Source organism: Vicugna pacos, chromosome 9 (genome assembly GCF_048564905.1).
Source record: "Vicugna pacos chromosome 9, VicPac4, whole genome shotgun sequence".
Classification (NCBI taxonomy): Eukaryota; Metazoa; Chordata; class Mammalia; order Artiodactyla; family Camelidae; genus Vicugna; species Vicugna pacos.
This window is the reverse complement of record NC_132995.1, coordinates 62,931,739-62,949,962: the sequence shown is the minus strand read 5'-3', so window position 1 is coordinate 62,949,962 and position 18,224 is coordinate 62,931,739. Positions and strand designations below refer to the sequence as shown.

Below are 18,224 nucleotides of genomic sequence, written 5' to 3'. Positions count from 1 at the left end.
CCAGAAGCCAGACCCTCAAATGAAGGGAAGGGAAGGGAAGGAAGACACTGGTTTCCTCTGGGGTATGCTTGAGTCTTGTCACAGTGACTATTTCGGCCGGAAAAATCCCATGTGATGGGGGACTTGCGCCCTCCTTGGGAATAAGCATGGTGCTGGCGTCTTTGTGTGCTTGGGTTTCTCTGTGCCTGGAGGAGGAGGCCCAGGCTTGGGGGGCCTGAGCTGCTAGCTGAGGCTGAGCTGCTCTGAGCAATGTGGTTGTGTTTACTGGGAGGGTGGGAAGGTGGGAGGGCCAGGCCTGCTTTTTTCCTGCCTTCCAGGAAGATAAGGCAGAAAGCGGGGATGAAGGATAGAATGGGTAATACTCTGAAACCACAAGAAAGAGTCCTGGCTTTCGTCTCTGCCCTACTGCTCAGACGTGCTCCTGGGGCGTCTGAGAGCAGGGAACGGCCCCACCCCCACTACTCCAGGGTCCCAGCCAGGGTAGTTCAGAGCCCTCCGTGGGCTCCCCGGACTTCATCCCATCTCCTCTCCGACATCAGTCCAGCTGCAAGCTTCTCTCAGCTTTCTCACTCCCCTTCCCACCCCCAGTTCTTCCAAATGAGTTCAGCAGCCCTAGAACCAGGCTTTCCTCCCTGCCTCCCGATACCAGTTGACCCTGGGCAGGTGACAGAGCCAGGCATGGCATGCATGGGCTTCGAGGGCTGGCGACAGGCCCATCTTCCCCTAGCCTCTGGGATCCCTGCCTGGACCCTGGCACAGACCAGCCCTGGAGCAACCACGTGCCAAACCCTGAGGAGACACAATCACTTGGTATAAAAAATACTGCCACCTTTATTATAATGCTGGGCAGCACATTTTTTACAAAAGTATCTTTACAAAAGTGGGGGTTGGGATCTCAGGGGCTGAGTCTGTAGAAATCTGTTTTACCATTACCAACATCCATATAGTAAACCAAGGGATCCTACAGTTTCCATGACATAGCTCTGGCTTGCTCTCATGGAAGAGAATCCAAGTATTTGGTAGTTTCTGGTGGAATTTCTGCCCCTTGGAGGGGGAGAGGACTCCATAGCATGTTGCTGAAGGGAGCACAGGACAGGAATAGAGATGGCTGAACAGGGGAGAAGGGGGCACCTTTTACAGGGACCTCGTTTCCAGGTCTTTGACGCTGGGTGCACGCCCCCTTGTGGTGGGAGGGGCCAGTGAAGCCGGCCCTAGTGATCATACAAGGCCCTGGTTTCCCCTAAGTGGCAAGGAGCTCCTATTTCAACCTGTGTCCTCCTCCTCTCATCTTCCTGCATTCCCTGAATGAGGAGTCAGTTAAGCTGTTTCAGCTGGAGGGATGACAGGCGAAGTCTGAAGGAAGCAGGGCAGTATCTTCCTCCTCCAGCCCAGAGTTTGGGTGAGGGGACCCACTGTATGGTAGGAAGAATCCTACCCGTTTGAAGCCTGCTCTTTCCTGGACAGCCCCACCTTATTCTAAGAGAAAAGACTCTGTAGCTTTTCCCTGCGGAAGCCTGAGGGTCCCAGCTGCTCTGCCGGGGCCTCCAGGAACCATCTGGGGCTTGGAGGCAGAGGTGTGTCCTCTCTGGCATCCAGGCCGGGGTGGGGTGGGAGCAGCTGGGAACAGAAATGGGGTTGGGCAGCTCAGTCTGCGTGTCCACGCAACAGATCACGTGGTCCAGTTCAGCAGGCTGGGCGGCTCCTTGGGCTTCACCCTGAGTGAGATGAGGCTTGGAGACTTATAGTCGTCATCTGGGGAGGGCTCAAAGCTGTGGCCCCCTAGAGCGGGGGAAAAGCTGTGGATGGAGTAGATACCAGGGTGGGCTCCAGGAGAGGCTGGCACCCCCATGAAGCCAGCCACATTCCCATGAGAGTGGGAGTACGGAGACATACATGGGGAGGGGATGCCCTCTGGAGACACGAGGCAGGGGCCCCCAGGGCTCCCAGACCCTGGACTGGGCCACAGGGAGTTCTGCAGCTGAAAAGAGAGAAAAAGAAGGCCCATGAATCAGGAGTCCCAGGGGCCACCTTCCTTACCTAGAGACCCCCTCTTTGTCCTCAGGGCTTCAGAAACTTTCCAAGAAAACTCCACTTGGGCCAGGTCTAGTGTTTGCTCACTCCTGCCCCCACTTCTCCCAGTGGCACCTCAGGAGGCCCCTGCCATTGCTTCTCAAAATAGGAGTTCCTTCAGTGATTCCTTTGTACCAGCTGCTCTGCACACATCATTCATGAGACTGGTAAGAGCCCATTTTGCAGAGGAAGAAGTGATTTACCCACAGTCACACACAGCCCTACTGCTGCTCCAGGTCTCCCCAGGGCCAGAGCTCATACGTTTGCTGGCCTCCTCACAGAACTGTCAGGCCCTGACCCTAGTGCGGAGGGGGTCTCACCTGGGGATGGCTGTCGGTTCGAGGCAGCACAGAGATGTCATAGGCAGACGTGAAGGGGTTCCGCCCCTCCTGGATCTTCCCATAACGTTCACGCTTCCGCCACTTGGCTCTGCGGTTCTGAAACCAGACCTGGGAGCGGGTTGGGGGAGGTTAAGGGGGTGACTGATAAAGCAGCCCTGAGGCATGGAGTCTACTGGGGAGAGAGCTGACGGTTGTGTCCTCCTGTGGGGAGGTGGGGAGCTGGCTCAAGGCTGGAGGATCTTGAGTTGCAGGAACTTGTAAATTCACATCGTTCTCAGGGCCCCGGGGGGTTGCTTGGGATGGGGCCTAAGAGAGGCCCAAGCCCAGAGGGGGTTTATTGGCCCCATGGGCCCGCCCCAGATCCCCAGGCTGGGTCACTCTCTGATTCTCCAGCCTGGCTGTGTCTGGTAAGGGTGTTATTGGAGTCCGTGGCCTCTGGGCACTTCCTGGGTGTACCAGTGCACATATGTTGTGTTTCTAGCCTCCCCACCTCATCTCCTTTCCCAATATACCCACCTCACCGCATCTGAGAAATCTTAAAGATATTTCTGTTCAGGTCCTAGTCCTGCTTAAACCCTCAGTGGTTCCCTGGAGACCTCAGCCTAGACAAGGCCCTTGGCACTGACCCCTGTTCCTCTCCACAGCCTCATCTCCTGCCAGGTCACAACACTCGATTCTTCATAGCTGCCTCCCACCCCAGTTCCCCTCTGAAACACTGCTACATCGTGCCTCCCTGCCTTTGTTCTACCCATCCCCTCCACACGTCTGAAATGGGCACCCTCCACTGGACTTTGAAATACCCCAGCATTGTTCTCATTGTACTTACCACATTCTAGTAGCATTATCTGCTTTGGAATCTGTCTTTCCCATTCATTTGTGAGCTCCTGGCAGGTGCGGGTGGCATATCTGTGTGCTGTGCACGTATCTGGGATGGATTTGTCGTCTGGTATATGCCCTATGTGTGTTGGTGCACGCATTTTGCATTTCTATCATCTAATAAACTTTTATGTGTCAGGCTCTAGGCTAGACATTGGCAGTATCAAAACCAAACCAAACCAGAAAGCCACCTGCTTTCCAGGGATTTAGCTGGGAGCCACAGCAAAAGAAGCTGTGTATGTGTGTGTGCAAGTAACCCCGAGTCCCTCACTCCACACGCTGCCTCTCATGCAGGCAGGAAAGGCCTGACAGTTCAAAAGCTGGGTGCTCTCTCAGCCCCTAACCCGGGTTGCAGATCCCAGAGCAGGCCTGGGCTGGGAAAGGGCACACCACCTGCCCAGCTGCCTGGCTCTCCTTCCTCTGTTCTCTCTCCCTGCAGGCAGATGAAAGAGCCTGCAGCTGCTGATCACTTTCCTGGGAATTCTTCCCTGTCACCACCTGCTCTCCCCTCTGTGCCCTGAACCTGCCCCTGCACTGTCCCAAGTGGTCCTGTCACACCTCTCCATGGGCGAGGTCTATGGGTGGCGTCTGGCTCTTGTCAAGCTCCCTATTCTTGGGCCTCAATCATGGGGGAAGCTTCTGGACTAGGTCTGGGGGCCTTGTGGCCACCCCTCCACCCTTTCAGGGTTGAAAAGGCCTAGAAGAGCAGTGGGGCGTGTGCTCCGCTGCCCCAGAGCACTTCCATAGGGGCAGCTATTCAGAACCAGCTCCCTCACCCTGTTTCCCTCCCCTTCCCCCTCTCTTCCCTGGCTGAGGCTTGCTGGGCTGTCTAGAGATGCGACATTTGGACTTCCATGGCTTATGTAATCTGGGGTTGTCCCAGTGCTGGGCCTCTTACCCTCATGGCCCCAGGCCCTGAGGAACCCTGGGGAGGAAGTCTGTTTTGGGTGCCACCTGGTAGGAACATGGGAGCAGGAAGACCCAGCAGAGAAAGGGAAACAGCCCAAGCTCCTCTGGTGCTATGCTGGATCCAGCTGTAGGGCCTTCTCTGCTAGACTGCTGGTCCCCACATTCTGCCAGTGCTGGCTCCTACCTCACCCTCAGAGCCTCTGGAGGGCCCCACCCCATGCAGGGTGTGATAAGAATGAGTGCTGCCTCTACTCAGTCTCCTCTGCTGGGAGAGGGACTGTCTTCTGCTTAAAGTTCGCCTCCTCACCTTTCCTGAGAAGTCCAAAGCTAACCCCTCTCCCGGCGCCTCCTGCTTGGCATCAGGGAGCCTGCTGCGTATCAAGCTGGTTCAGAGCAAGGCAGCAATGACCATCTACCTGTTGGGCCAGACTCTTACTGAAGCCTCCTTTTCCAGCCCCATCTCCTGCCTGCCACCTTTCTCACTTTCAGCATGCCTTGGACATGGAGTCCCTTCCCTTCTCCCTGTCCTAGGATCCCTCCATCCTCCCACCCCATCCAGCCAGTGGAGCAGGCTGGGCTCCACCCTAGTGAAGCTGGCGACAGCCTCATTCAGGAAGCCCCGGGAACTGATCTCTGTTGGGGAGCGTTTGTCATGGGCACGGGCTCCTGACCAGACTCTCCGAGCCACGGTCACTGGCTCAGGGTGGCTTTAAGCATCACTGATCCTGAGACCCCTGACAGGGACTCTCCCAATTTCTAGTAGCTACCTCTGGAGCAGCCCTGATATGTGTTTAGCTTTTCACTGCTTCCAAAATGCTGTCACATCTGTGATTCTCAAAGATACTCCTTATGTAGGTATTACTATCATTCTCTTTTCCTAAATTGGGAAGCCAAGACTGAGCCAAGTCACCTGTCAGCTAGTAAGTGGCAGAGTTAGGACTCTCACACAGGTCTTTTGACTCCAGGAGGCTGTCACCCCCCTCCCATGCAGAAGCCTCAACTTGGGCTGCAAGCCTGTGGCTGCAGCAGAGCCAGGCGTGGAGGGGAGCCCAGGAGGGCCAGCGGGGGCAGGCACTGGGAAAGACAGCTCTGTGTGGTGCCAGCGTCCACCTCTCCCAGCCTTCCCATGGCCTGTCTCAGTCTGGATGGTCGAGTCAGCCAGAGAACCCTGTGGCCGGGGTGCCCTCACCTGTACCCGGGCCTCGGTTAGGTCCGTGCGCAGAGCCAGCTGCTCCCGGGCATACACATCAGGGTAGTGGGTTTTCTGGAAGACTTTCTCCAGCTCCTCCAGCTGGAATGTGCTGAAGGTCGTACGATTACGGCGCTTCTTGCTCTTGTTCTTGGCCAACTCCATGGAGTCAGGGAGTCCCGGGGACAGAGGGGCACGTAGGCTGGCCAGGCAGGGGCCTGGGGAGCTTGGCACGTTAGAGGGCCTGTCTCTGGGGTCCCCTCGGCAGTCCAAGGGCAGCTGGGGGAAGCTGGCAGCTTTGGAGGCCTTCTCCTCAGCTGCAATGGAAAACACAAAAAGGAGGATGGAAACCGAACCAGGGGGTTTTGTGGGTGGAATAGAGGGAGGGGGAAGAACGTTGACGCTCCAGTCCCCGCCTCCCCCTTCCTTTTTCCTCCAAGCAGCCACCCTCCAAGGGAGCCTGGCATTTGGAGGCCTGCCTGCGGAGCCTCCAGCTGGGGAGGGGGCCCTGGGGAAGGCTGTGCTCTGTGGTCTGGGTGGATCTGCTGGGGCCGGAGGGGGGTTCATTTCTGGGAAGCGCTCTGTGGTGGCGTGTCCCACAGGGTGTGGAGGTGCCAGGATCGGTGCATGGCAGGGCCTAGCACGGGGGTAGGAAGAAGGGATGGGGATGGCGTGGTTGACACTCCCTGCCTCTGCCAGGAAGTGCCTCCTTGTCCCTGACTCTGCAGGTCCTGGTTCCCATGCCTCTGCTCCAGGACTGGACAAGGGACAGGGATGTTCAGACCACATATGGCTGATCTGGCTATGCCTTATTCTCTGAACCCCAAGTTTCAGGACAATGTCAAATGAGGGGCAAGATGGGGCAAAGAAGCTTCAAGAGGGATTATCAAATTCCTATGAAAATGTAGAGTAGAGGACAGGAGACAGACTGTGCTCGGAGAAGGAGAGATGGGGGACAGTGTGGAAACAGGGCACAGCCCCATAGCCCATCATCCTCGTCATTGTCTACCCCCTCCCTTCCCGGGAGTTTATGACGGCTCTCTCAGTGCCCACAATTAGCAAGCAGCCCTGCTCTGACGTGCTAGCTCTCACTCAGGAAGCTAGGTGGAGCCCGCCATGACTGGGGCATGGTGAAAAATAGGTCACCCTGATCACCCCTCCCTCTCCCTCTGGCGAGGACCCCCAGCAGCGTAGCCATGAAATCTCTTCTCAACGGTCCCCTGGGATGGCAGGAGCGACGCCACAAAGACGGGCCACTGACTCACACAGCCCCTTCCCTGGCCCCAGGCCCATCCCCGGCGGGGGCCTGGCCCCCAGGAGGCCCAGTGAGCTGGCACCAAGAGGCAGTTTCTTTCTCAGGACTCGGTGTTGGGATCACAGCTGTGGCCGGTGGTGGGGAGGACAGGACTGGAGAGATGGGCTCTGGGGTTCTGGGTCTGATGAGTCCCTGCCTGCATTGTGGTGGACAAGTCAGGCAAGGTTCCCCTCAGTTGGAAGATGGTTGGTGACCTCCCAGGACCACCCAGGCTGTGAAATAAGCTCGGCTTCCTGAGTGTGTCCTGGAAGTCGGGGAGAGTCAGGCAGTGCCTGCCCTCAGACCGGTGCATAGTGACAGCCCAGACTCCAGGCTTCTTTCATAACTCAGGTGGAGCATGGGGAAGAAAATGCGTCAGTCCCTGACTTCTATTCCTGGGTAACACATTTCCGTCCTAGGGGTAGTTTCCTCTGGTAGGACCTGAGTAAGGAAGACTGATTGGAAGTTGAACCAAATAATTTTAAATGGTCAGAAGGCCGGGGAGACTAGAAGGAGACACTGCACACATAGCAGGCCTGAGAGGGAGGGGTCTTGGTATCTTGAATTCAGAGGGAGAGCCTGCAGGGCTCTAGGCAGAAGCAAGCAAGGGTGGCTCAGGGATGGGGGTCAGAGGGGCACGGACATCACCACAATAGGCTTTCCAAAGCTCTGGGTTTGCTTATCTGCCTCTTGGGCCCTCCATCTCTGCCCAGAGTAAGTGACCAGTTTTGGGGCTCTGGGACTTGCCTTCCTGACCTTAAGCCACCTAGCTACCAGGGTAAGGGATGACAGTGGAGCAGGACTTCTCGGAATAGCCATCCCCAAAAGGGCCAAGCCTCCCAGCCCCTGCTGACCGCCTGTGCCTGCACATTCTACAGCCCTCTCCAGGGATCACAGAACTTCTCCCCTCTTCATTGCCATTGCCCTGAAACAACCTCCATCTGCCTGGACTCCAACGTGAGGGCAGCATTCCCCCTCTAGGGGGACAGGGGCATGCCTCATTGAACAAGCAGCCTCTTGAGGAGCAAGGCCCAGAAGAGAAAAGAGATGGAGGTGGGATAAATGGAGGGCAGCAATCAAAGAAAGGCAGAGCAGGAACAGAAGCTGGCAGTTTGAATCTATGCTTGTCAGGGAGAGGCTGCACTGCAAGGCCCGGAGCGTGTTTCAGGCGTGCACAGGCTGTGTATGGGAGTCACTTGCACCTGGTGGGGACACTGGGTCATTAACGGGGTAGTGCTCACGTTGGAAATTGGAAGCCTGGAGCTCAGCACTGGGGTATCCACGGCCTGGACAAATGCAGAACCACAGCAGCAGTCTGTCAGGACTCAAAGACAGGAGTCAGGACAAGCATCAGCGGAAATCTGTCCCTGACTCCACTCCCAGGCCCGGTGCACTTCCTTACACCCGGGCTGCCAGGGCCTTCAGCGGTGGCGGCCCCAAAGCGGCACCACTCCGCGGCCAACTGGGAGCCCCATTGTCCCCCATGAATGGTGTCCATTGACGTCGCAGGACCAGCCATCTGGCTTTCAGCTTTCGCAGCAGCCTTGCTCCACGCACGCCCTTTCCCAAGCGACCCGCGCTCGCTGAGGCCTGGGCTTCCGCAAAGCGCCAGAGCTGGTGTGGGCATACGCTTCCCTTGTAAACCCCAGCGGGGCCTTGGTGCTCTCTTCCTAGAGGTTCCCAGCTTTGGTCTAGAGGCCTCAGAAGGGACTGACGACTTGGGACTCTCCTCTAAGTCCGCAGCGGCACCGGGGAGCGCGGCCCGCCAGGTTATTCGTTTTAGGGCTCCAGCGGCGGGCGCCCTCGAGATCAAGTAGCCAAGCTAGGGGACAGACTGGACGGCCCCCGGCAAAGCAGGAAGGAACGGCCAAACACTTCTCCCGCCCTCTGAGCAGCCACGCGCAGAGGGCGAGAGGGTGGCTGGCATCTCCAGGACGCGACCGGGATCCAAACCAGAGCTGGCGCTCTCTGCAAAGGGCGGCCGTAAAGGGCTCGAGAAGAGCGCGGTGCGCCAAGCTCTCAAACGCGCAATTGCCCAGCCTCGGAAAGATCGCGCCGCAGCTGGGGAGCAGCTGCGCGCTCACTGGTCTGAACTGGAAACGCTCAGAGCTCGTTATTTTAGAAGCCGGGAAATAAGGCGGAATACCCCTTTGACCAACATTACCCACCAAGCAGACTGGGCAGCCCGAGTCCCCGGAGCCGGCCCTCCCTAGCAGCCCGGCCGCGCCGCAGGGACACAGGCCCCTCGCCCGCCCGCCGAGTTCCGGCCAGGGCACCCGGGAGGCCAGCGGCGGCTGGGGTCTCTACGCAGGCTCCGCTCGCACCCGCCGAGCCTTCTTTTCGTTTGGTCTGTTTGAATCATTAATTTCTTTCTCCCGGTTGTTCCATTTTATTATTTTCTACTCTTTTTGGATGTCCCTTTTTTCTTTCCTTTTGTCTGCTGCTCCTCTTTTCGTCCGTTCCCTCCTCCATTTACCCGCTTCGTTCGATCCTCCACTTTTTTTTTCTTTCGTTCTTCATTTATTCCTTTCCGTTCTATCCAGCTCGCCGATTGCCTTTTACCTCCTCTTCTTGCCTTTCTCCTCCGTTGTTTTGTTCAATTTCCTTTTCCTCTTTTTGGTTGTTTACACTCTGATTTTCTTTCTATGCATTTCGTTGTTGTCACCCTTGCCGTCGCCAGGTTCCTCCCGCCGCTCGTTCTGTTTCAGCGCTCTCCGCAGTCTGCGCGGTGCCGGAGCAGGTCCGGCTTTCAGTGTCCCGGCGGCCTGTCGCTCCCAGCAGGGACTGAGACCCGCGAGGTGGGTCGTGCCCGACGCTGCGCGCCGAGCAAGGCTGAGTACCTGTTCTCGGCGGTGCTCAGGGCGCTGCGCGTTCGCCGCCGTCTGGCTGGGATCAGAGGAGCCAGACCAACTGCTTCTCATTAAGTCCCAACTGTGGTTTTTATCAGGAGAACCTTTTTCAAAGGGCACAGACACGAAGCTCCGCGGACTCGCTCATTTCCTCGCTGACCCCCACATACCTCCCCTACACATTCCCACCGCCCCGACTAGGCGAAGGCCCGAGCTGCCTGGCCACTCCGTGGAGGCCCGCGAGGCGCCAGCGGGGCGGAGGAGGGTTGGGGCCGATCTCGGAGGATCAGGCTCTGGGCCTAAACCGAGGGATGTGGCAGCAGCAGAGATGCGGCGGGCGCGAGCGCGGACACTTCCACGGGTCAGCGGATGCAGCGGGCTGCGGACCCGCACGCCAGGTCCTTGCATTCAGGCGCGTTCTTGGAAACTGCGCCGTCCAACTGGCCTTAACGATTAGGGCACCGGCCCAGAAGCCGGCGGTGCCCAGTGTTTAGGCCCGCTCCCGACGGCCCCCGCGGTGACAATCCAGTGAGAGGAAACCAAGACCGCAAGAAGAGTGGCCATCGCCGTCCGTAACGACGGGGAGGCCAGGTTAGTCTGGGAAATAAGGAAACAGTTATTCCGTATTGAGAATGGCCCCGGCACTGCAGGACCAGCCGCAGCCATTGCCTCGAGCGCCTAAGGCGCAGGCAGTAGCGCCTTTCCCGGGGGAGGGCAGGCCGCAGCCCTCGGCTGAGTCCAGCTTGGCTAGTAAAGGTCGGGGCCCGCCTCGGGGCCCTCAGCGGGCGCCAGACACAAAAGCCGCGCTTCTCTCCCCGCATCGGGGCCGAGAGTTCAGTGTGGCTCCCAGGCCCTGGGCCGGGTCTGGGCTTCTGTGTCGGTGGCAGTTCCAGCCCAACTCTGGCCAAGCACGATGTCTCCTTCCCGGTTCCAGCCGCTTTCGGGCCCGACTGGGCCCCGGGCAGTCGCCGCTCCACCCTCTCTCTCGACCTCCCGCCTCCCGTTCCAGGCCGCCAGAGGCACGGATGGCTCTGACACCCGCACCGCGCTGGCTTTCGCGCGGGACCAGCGCTGGTCTGGCTTCAGAGGGAGCCGTGGCGAGGGGCGAGAGGAGTAAAAAGTTAAGAAATAGGCAAGCGGGAGAGGGGAGCGAGGAGGCCCCGGCGGGCCCGGGGAAGGAAGTGGGAGAGTGGGTCGAGGCTGCGCGCTACGCCCCGCGCCGCGCGTTACCTTCCGCGGGTCCCTCGTAAAAGTGGCCGCCGTTGAGCGCCGGGCCCGGTCCGAGGTCCTGCAGGTACTTGGCGGGCGGCTTGGCCGGCTCCGGGAGGTAGGGCTCTAGGGGTCCGCAGGCCGGAAAGCGGGTCAGCCGCGGGCCGCGGGGCGGCGCGGGGTGCAGGTGAGGCACGGAGGAGGGGGTTCCCTGTGGGCCCGGAGGCTCGTCCCCGGCGGCCGCGTAGGGGCCAGGCCCGGGCCCCACGCCGAAAGGCGCGCAGCGCTCGGGGTCCATGCCGGCTCGGGGCGCACAGGCCGCCGGGGTTCCGGGGCTCGCGCTGCCCGCGCGGCCTGTGAGCGCCCGCCAAGGGGGAGGGACCTGGGCGCGGGGGCGCGGAGCCCCCGGGAGCGGCGCGCGCCGCGGGGGGTGGGGGGCGGGGGACGGGGAAGGGGCCTCGCTCTGACTTAATGCTGGAACCATCCACGTCACGTGCGGCCCGCGCAGGTTAACCCCTCGGATCCCGGGAGCCCCCTGATTCACTCCAGTCCCCGTATCAGAGGAAGTTCGAGAAGAGGGGGAGGGAGCCACCCCCTCTGGAGGGCAGGGTCCCTTTTGTCTATCCATCTTGGTGAGTCCCTTGTTTAGAGTTGCACCCTTAGCCCTGATAGCTAGAGGCTCTTGCTTCTGGATGCGGGAGGCTGTTCGGGGGTAGAGTCCCCCTCCACTCGCAACAAGTACTTTTAGGCCTGGTCTCTAGACATTGCCTGGGATGGTGGCCAGGGAGCAGGTAGGGGCCGGGCTGGGATTTTACCTAACTCTTTGCTGGGAGTAGGAAGAACGTTGCCTCCAGCAAAAACACCCCCGTTGGAAATCTCTGTTTCTCACCGGGAGAGGCGTCATTGGGAGTGTTGTGTGGAAGCAGCTCTAATCTGGGGGCTGGGGAGGTGGGCACTCTCATTAAGTAGCTGTGGGACCTTGAACTAGCCACTTAGTGTCCTCATGTGACTGCGGAGGTTGGACACAGTCAATCCTCAGAGTCTTTCTATATATTCCTGGTGGGTTTCAGAAGCAGAGGCAGGGCCAGAGAAGACAGGGGTCTCGCAGGGGCAGTTCAGGACTGAACAGAGTCCAGCAGAGGTTACCACTGAAGCAGGTGGGAGAGTACCTAGAGGGTTTTGTGTTTGAACAGCAGGCATGGAGTGAATGCCTTTTAGTGGCAAATGAGCATGAAGTTCCTGGAGACCCACTGGAGAGAGTCTGTCTGCAGCTCAGACCTCAGGGCTTTATTGCCCCTGGCCTGCCATTTTGGAGGAAGATGAAGGTGGAACCATATCTCCTAAGTGTTGGGTCTCCCTAGCCAAAAGGAAGCATGGGACTAGGGCAGTAGCTTAGAATTTCTGACAAGTGAAACACCCTCCACCCTACTGGGAAGCTGCAGAAATACCCGAGGGCCCTAGGACCCTGCTCACTTCTGTGGATTGAGGGACCTCTAGGTCTGGGTTACACCGATTGTATTTTCAGTGCTTTCAGAGACTAGCGAGAGGGGTGGGAAGTCATCATTTGTATTTCATTTGAATTCTCAATTTTTAAAGGAATCCAAGAGGCCTGGTGTGAACACCTCCCTCTTCCGCTGGGGGCTTAGAGGGGGGTTTCTTGGCTGTCCTCAGCCAGAGCTGGGCTGTAAATCAAGGCCAAACAGGAACCAGAAGCCTTGCATCTCACAAGTAGTCATTAAGCCATTATTAAACATACCGTAACTTCTCTGAAGCCTTATTGGTTTAAACACCACATTGGAGGCATTATGGCCATTAGGGCCCCTAATCACAGGCTGCAGACTGGCACAGTGAGATGGCAGCACCTGGGGCTGCTATTTCCAGCCAAGAGGGAGGCTTAGCTTGGAATCAAGCTTCCTCTGTGGACTCACCAGGGGGATCCATTCTCTTGGATCCAGTGGATCCCAGCTCTGTGAAACCAACTTGCAGTGGTTTCACTTTTGCCCATTGATAGGATTTTTCAATAATTATTGTGTTAGTAAATCCACTATACTTCAATTTAAAAAAATAGTTATTGGGTTAGGGCTGTGATATCGTTGACTTTTTTAGGCGTATGTTATGTCAGTTCAGGATCCCTCTTCTGTTCCACAAAGTAATCAAGCAGCTTATTATGGAAGGTGGAAGTATGACACAGGAAAAACATCATCAACTATTTAAACAAAGCAGCCTAGCTTGAATGCCAAGTGTTTTGCCTCAGGTGATAACCTTTCTGAGCCTCAATTTACTCATCATAAAAATGGGCCACACACATGGATGAGGGATATTGGACAAGCACTTGTTTTGATGGATGTGATGAACTGTGTTTACTTAAGAGATTATTATTATCATTAAGAGATCCAGAAACTGCAGCCCAGATTTCTGGGTTACATCACTGAATTGGTGGAAGGCTCCTGTCCCCAGACTGAATGGCCCAGAATTTGGGGCTGAGCAGAGAGACTTAGGGACCCACACCCCTTCTCAAGCCCAGAAGGCCCTCCTGCCATTCTCCCACTCTTTGAACAGAATTAATTTCCATGCCGAGATGGTGTTGCCAACTGAGCTGAGGCAGCAGGAAACCACAGATTACATTTCAGTTGAGTAGGTAGATTGGGTTGCCCCTCTGAGAGGGTTTTCTACCAGGACCATGCAAAACAGGGTACTTAGAAGAGCCATTCTTGCTAGTGCAAACTCTTATCTTTATCCATATAAGGTCTGGGCAGTTTTATGGGGCAGGTGCATAGAAAAAACCAAAAATGAAACCTAAAAGTTACTAAGTTTTCTTTCTTAAGAGGGCTGAGAGAATCACAGAGGCCCTAATTTTACAAATAAAAATAATAGCTAAGACATAGTACTTACAGTATGCCAGGCACCATCTAATGTATTCTCTATATGTTAATTTACTTAATCCTCACAACCATCCCAGGAAGGATGCACAATGATTACCCCCATTTTTACAGAGAGAGATTGAGGCCCCAGAAGGAAGCTGTTTGTCCAAGGTGAATATAGCCACTTAGTGGCAGAACCAAAACTTATGCTCAGATTAATGGTCTCCCACCCTACACTGACAGTCTCTGTCACATAACAAAGCTGAGATCATTTGGTGCACCTCCTTCTTCTCCCAGAGGAAGGTCAGAATTTCTTCCTGAGAGGGAAATTGAGGCCAGAGTGGATGGGGACACAGTTGGTCCTAGGTGGAGCTGAACCACGGCCTTTCTGATCATCAAGTGACAGTTTACCAAGACTCGCCACGCCCAGCTGTGGTGGAGGGTGGTTTCTGCTAAGCCGAGACCAAATGAAACAGAGCGTCTTAACACCTGAGAGGTTTAATGACCCCCAGATGTGGGGCAGAGTTTTAAGAGGATACGTGAGTTGGTGCTGTTTAATAACCAGTTGAATTACAAAAGCGTTTTGTCACTGATGTTGTGTCCAGAGACTCAGTAAGATGGACCGATAGAATGATCCAGATAATCCTAGGTCCCATCATGAAAAAAAAAAAAACCCAAAAACTTTCCACCTGCTGAGAAAAATTACTTTTAAAATGGAAATGATACTTACTGGCTGTTTCTCTGCAACCGTTTTACACTGGCTGATTGTTTCATTCGTTCATTTAGTAGGAAGACCTACGATGTGACAGACAGTTGCTGGTAGTCGAATACAGTAGAGAGCAAGTCAGATATGACCCCTGCCTTCATGGAGTGTACACTTTGCTGGGATGGAAATATCTCCTTCACAGTGGAAAAAAAAAGTCGTTTGTATATGAATTAGAATGGAATCTGGTCTCCAGAGCAGAGTTCTGGTTTCTAGCCTCAACTGTAAGTTCATTTCTTGGATTAGGGAGACATCAGTCTGAACTATAGCTTTCCTTTCCTTTCCAGCTTCCCTCAGCCTACACTATACCACCCGAAGGCAAATGTGCTCCTTTCTCTCCCGGTGGATGTCCAAAGGGGTCGGAACAACGGGAAAGATGAAACCTCAGATCTGATATTTGTTTGACATATACGAAACTTCCTTCCAGACAGGAAGAACAGTTGCTTTTTTTTTTTCTTTGAAGGCAAGACAGTCAGGACTACTCTTGTCCTGTTTAGACTCTTAAATCCTAAATTGATCCCTATGAAAATTCTGGGTTGGGGAGCCCAAGTAGATTGTTTCTCATTAGTGACATTCTTCCTGGAAGGTCAGGCTGAGGAATGGTAAATAAACCTTCAGATCCGGAGCTTCCTCCTCACCCATGATATTTGAAAGAAAGGGGTGGGGGGTGTTTGAAAAAAGCAGCTTTGTGCTGTGGATACCCACAATTCTTGGCTATGATTCTGACAATCCAGCTTGAAGTCTATGCTTTGGGGTTAAATTTCTGGGAAGTTAGGGGGCTATTTTTTTCTCTTCCATTGATTTCATCCGTTTCATTGGGAGAGCGACTTAACCTGTCTGTACCTCAGTTTCTCTCCTAGAAAACTGAGAGGAATGATTCTGTAGTTCAGCTCTTCTGGCATGAATGAGACAGTGTTCACAGCGATGTTTCTTGAGCCTGACCCCCCACCCCGCCCGCACCTGTATTTCTCTGCTTATTCTCTCCACCCACCTACCTAGGGTTGGGTTGGTTTGGAACAGGGGCCAGAGAGGTGGAGCTTTGCCTGGGATGTGGCAGTGTCCTGAGGGCCTGATTCACCCTGATGTCTGCCTTACAGCCTTTGGGTGACGGTTAATGGGTTCTGTGGAAAGTGCAGGCATGGGTCAGGAAAAGTCATTTTGTGCAGGAATTTTTGATGAACTCTTTCTTAGTATAAAACAGAAGGGGGCAGGTTTAGACTTCCTGGCAGTTTTCACACTTTGATCAATTGATTTTATATGTTCATTCATTCAAGCACTTATTGAATGCCAGCCATGTGCCAGACAGTGGGGCTGTACCATGGGGAGGGACTCAGAGACACAAACCACTTATTCTCAGGGTTTTTCTACACCAGCAGGAGAGACACAGAGCAACAGGCATGTATATAGCAGGGCGCGTTGTGCTGAGGCGGGAGAGCCCAGGAAGCCGTGGGGGCCATGAGGCGGCACCTGTCCCAGCCTTGGGCAGGGGCAGCTGGCCATGGACCGCTCCCAGGTTGCATCCTGAAAGCTGAGTTGGGGGTGTATGGAGGGGGGCAAGGGGAGAGGGCAATTCCAGAGAGAACCGCCCAGAGCCGAGAAAGAGGAAGCCAAGTTGGGGAACTTGGATTTGTTGACTCTTGCTGGGGCCTGGGCAGCTTGGGGTGGGGCGGAGGAAGACAGACAAAGGTGGAGCAGTCCACAGGAATCAAGGGAAACTCCAAGGGGAGGGGAGGATGGCTCCACAGGCATCGGTCCCCAGCATCGCCCAGTCCATCTACAAGCACTGGATTCGCTAGTGGGAGATGTAGAGGAGGAGCCCCAGGCCCTAGAATTCTCCCAACACTACGTGGGAACCCAGGACCCATACCCAGAGGGCAGATATTAAGAAAACATGAAGACAATAACAGCAGAAAGGATGGGAGCCATGAGGTGGAGAGCTGAGCGCGGAGGGGCAGAGGAGCTGCGCGGGATGTGGGGATGCGGGCAGGTGGGTGGTCTTGTGATGCAGGGCTTCGGCTCTTACCAGGAATGCTGGTCAGGGCACCCCTTGAACTCATTTCAGCAGGAAATCCATTGGTTCCAGAGGGTAGATTCCAGATTTGTTATTTTACAGGGCTAACAAGTATGTAATTATCACATTTGGGGCCCTTCAAAGGAAATGCAAACACACAGCCCTGAACACCCTTAGAAATGTGAGTGGGAACCACCCCAGAGTTCTGGATGGAGCTCATCACCATGTCACACGTACATCCATTCCAGCCTAGGGTCTGCTCCTGCCCTAGAGGAACAGAGAGGGAGGAAGTGAGGGAAGACTGGGCCCAAACCTTATAAGAGGCTGGGAGAAAAGCAAGCAAAGAGGGTGGAGGGCCTCCGCCCAGGCTTCTCTGAGTCCCTAGAGAAGGAAAGGGAGCAGGATGGTTAATAAAAATAGTACCCACCACCCAGAGAACACCTACAGCGTGCCAGGCAAGCACCATCTCATATCGTCTTTACCGTGTTATAAAGTCGGTATGAATATTCCCATTTTACAAAATGAATAAACTGAGATTGGTCTGTGTATTAGTTGTTTAATGCTGCATAGCAAATCACCCCCAAAATTAATAGAATAAAACAACAATAGTCAGTGACTGTGGGTCAGGGATGCAGGAGCATCCTGGCTGAGTTTTCTGTCTTGGGTGCCTCATGACCCCAATGTCTATTGGCTGGGCTACAGATTTCTGAAGGCTGACGTGGCCTGGAGGATTTGCTTCCAAGGTGGCCCACTCACGTCGTTGGCAGGTTGGTGTTGGCTGTTGATGGGAGGCCTCAGTTCCTCCCCATGTGGGCTTCTCCCTGTGGCTGCTTGTGGGTCCTCATAACCTCCAGCTCACTTACCCTACAGCAAATGACCCAAGAGACCAAGGGGGAAGCTGAGGTGCTGTTTATGGCTCAGCCTGGGAACTCACACACCATTACTGCTGCCATATTCTACTGCCACACAAGTCAGTCCTGGTTTTGTGCAGGAGAGGATTCCACAGTGTGGCTCCTCAGGGGCTGCTCTGGAGGCTGGTGACCAGACTGGTTCAGAGAACTGCCCATATCCCCCTATTGCTGAGTGCCGCTGGGATTCAAACCCAGTTTGCCTGACCCCAAAGGCAGGGCTTGAATGCCAGATGTTGGGTCTGGAGGAGTGGACACATTGGTGGGTTAAGAAGGGGAACTGAAGGGGCATGTCGGAGTGCCTGGAAGGCAAGTGACAAGGCCCACTGGGCAGTGAGAGCCACACTGCCTGCCCTGAGGGACACTGGGGAGGTCCCCGAATGGGACAACACGTGCCCTGTTGTTTTCTGTATCCCAAGTGTTCAGTTGTCATGGCAGGCAAACTCTTAGGGCGCTCCATCAAAACAGAGAGCTGATATCCAGGCTCCATGGGGGCTCTTCATTCATGTGGGTGAAGGAAGAAAGCAGACTCACCTCTAATGTGAGAAGGGTATTCAGATTCCCTACTCACATTGCTGTCAGTGTAGCAGAGGGAACCCTGGCCTTAGACCTTGAACTGAGTGATGGGGAAGGGAGATGGTGTGGAGAGCTCACTGGGAGTTAGGTCTGAACTAGGCACCTACACTTAAAAATTTTGGATAATCTGCTCTGAGGGTAGCTATTATGATTTCTACTTTACAGAAGAGAATACAGAACTCAGAGAAAAGAAGTAAGTTGCCCAAGCTAACATATACTTCCTAAGTGATAGAACCAGGAGGGCCCCAGGCAGGTGGCCTGGTCAGCTTGCACCAGCTCCAGCACGCATGCTGCCTGGGTCTCAGACTCACCTGCCCTCAGTCATTCAAGGGATCTGAGCACTCAGAGACCATGCTGGGAAGAATTGC

General features: G+C 55.3%; 1 protein-coding gene across 2 annotated transcripts; it reads right to left on the bottom strand.

Annotated features, from left to right (window-relative positions):
- Positions 1-813: 813 nt before the first annotated feature.
- On the bottom strand, positions 814-11,117 carry ALX3 (ALX homeobox 3). Of its 2 annotated transcripts, XM_072968048.1 has the most exons (5): positions 10,759-11,081; positions 7,921-7,965; positions 5,386-5,702; positions 2,391-2,519; positions 814-1,978 (listed from the first exon to the last, which is right to left on the bottom strand). In XM_072968048.1, exons 1-5 carry the CDS (start codon positions 11,033-11,035, stop codon positions 1,670-1,672), a joined length of 1,077 nt encoding a protein of 358 aa, XP_072824149.1. In that variant the 5' UTR covers positions 11,036-11,081; the 3' UTR covers positions 814-1,669. The 2 variants fall into 2 exon arrangements, with proteins under 2 accessions (XP_072824149.1, XP_031536139.2); XM_031680279.2 differs by lacking the exon at positions 7,921-7,965 and having other exon boundaries at positions 10,759-11,117.
- Positions 11,118-18,224: the final 7,107 nt, after the last annotated feature.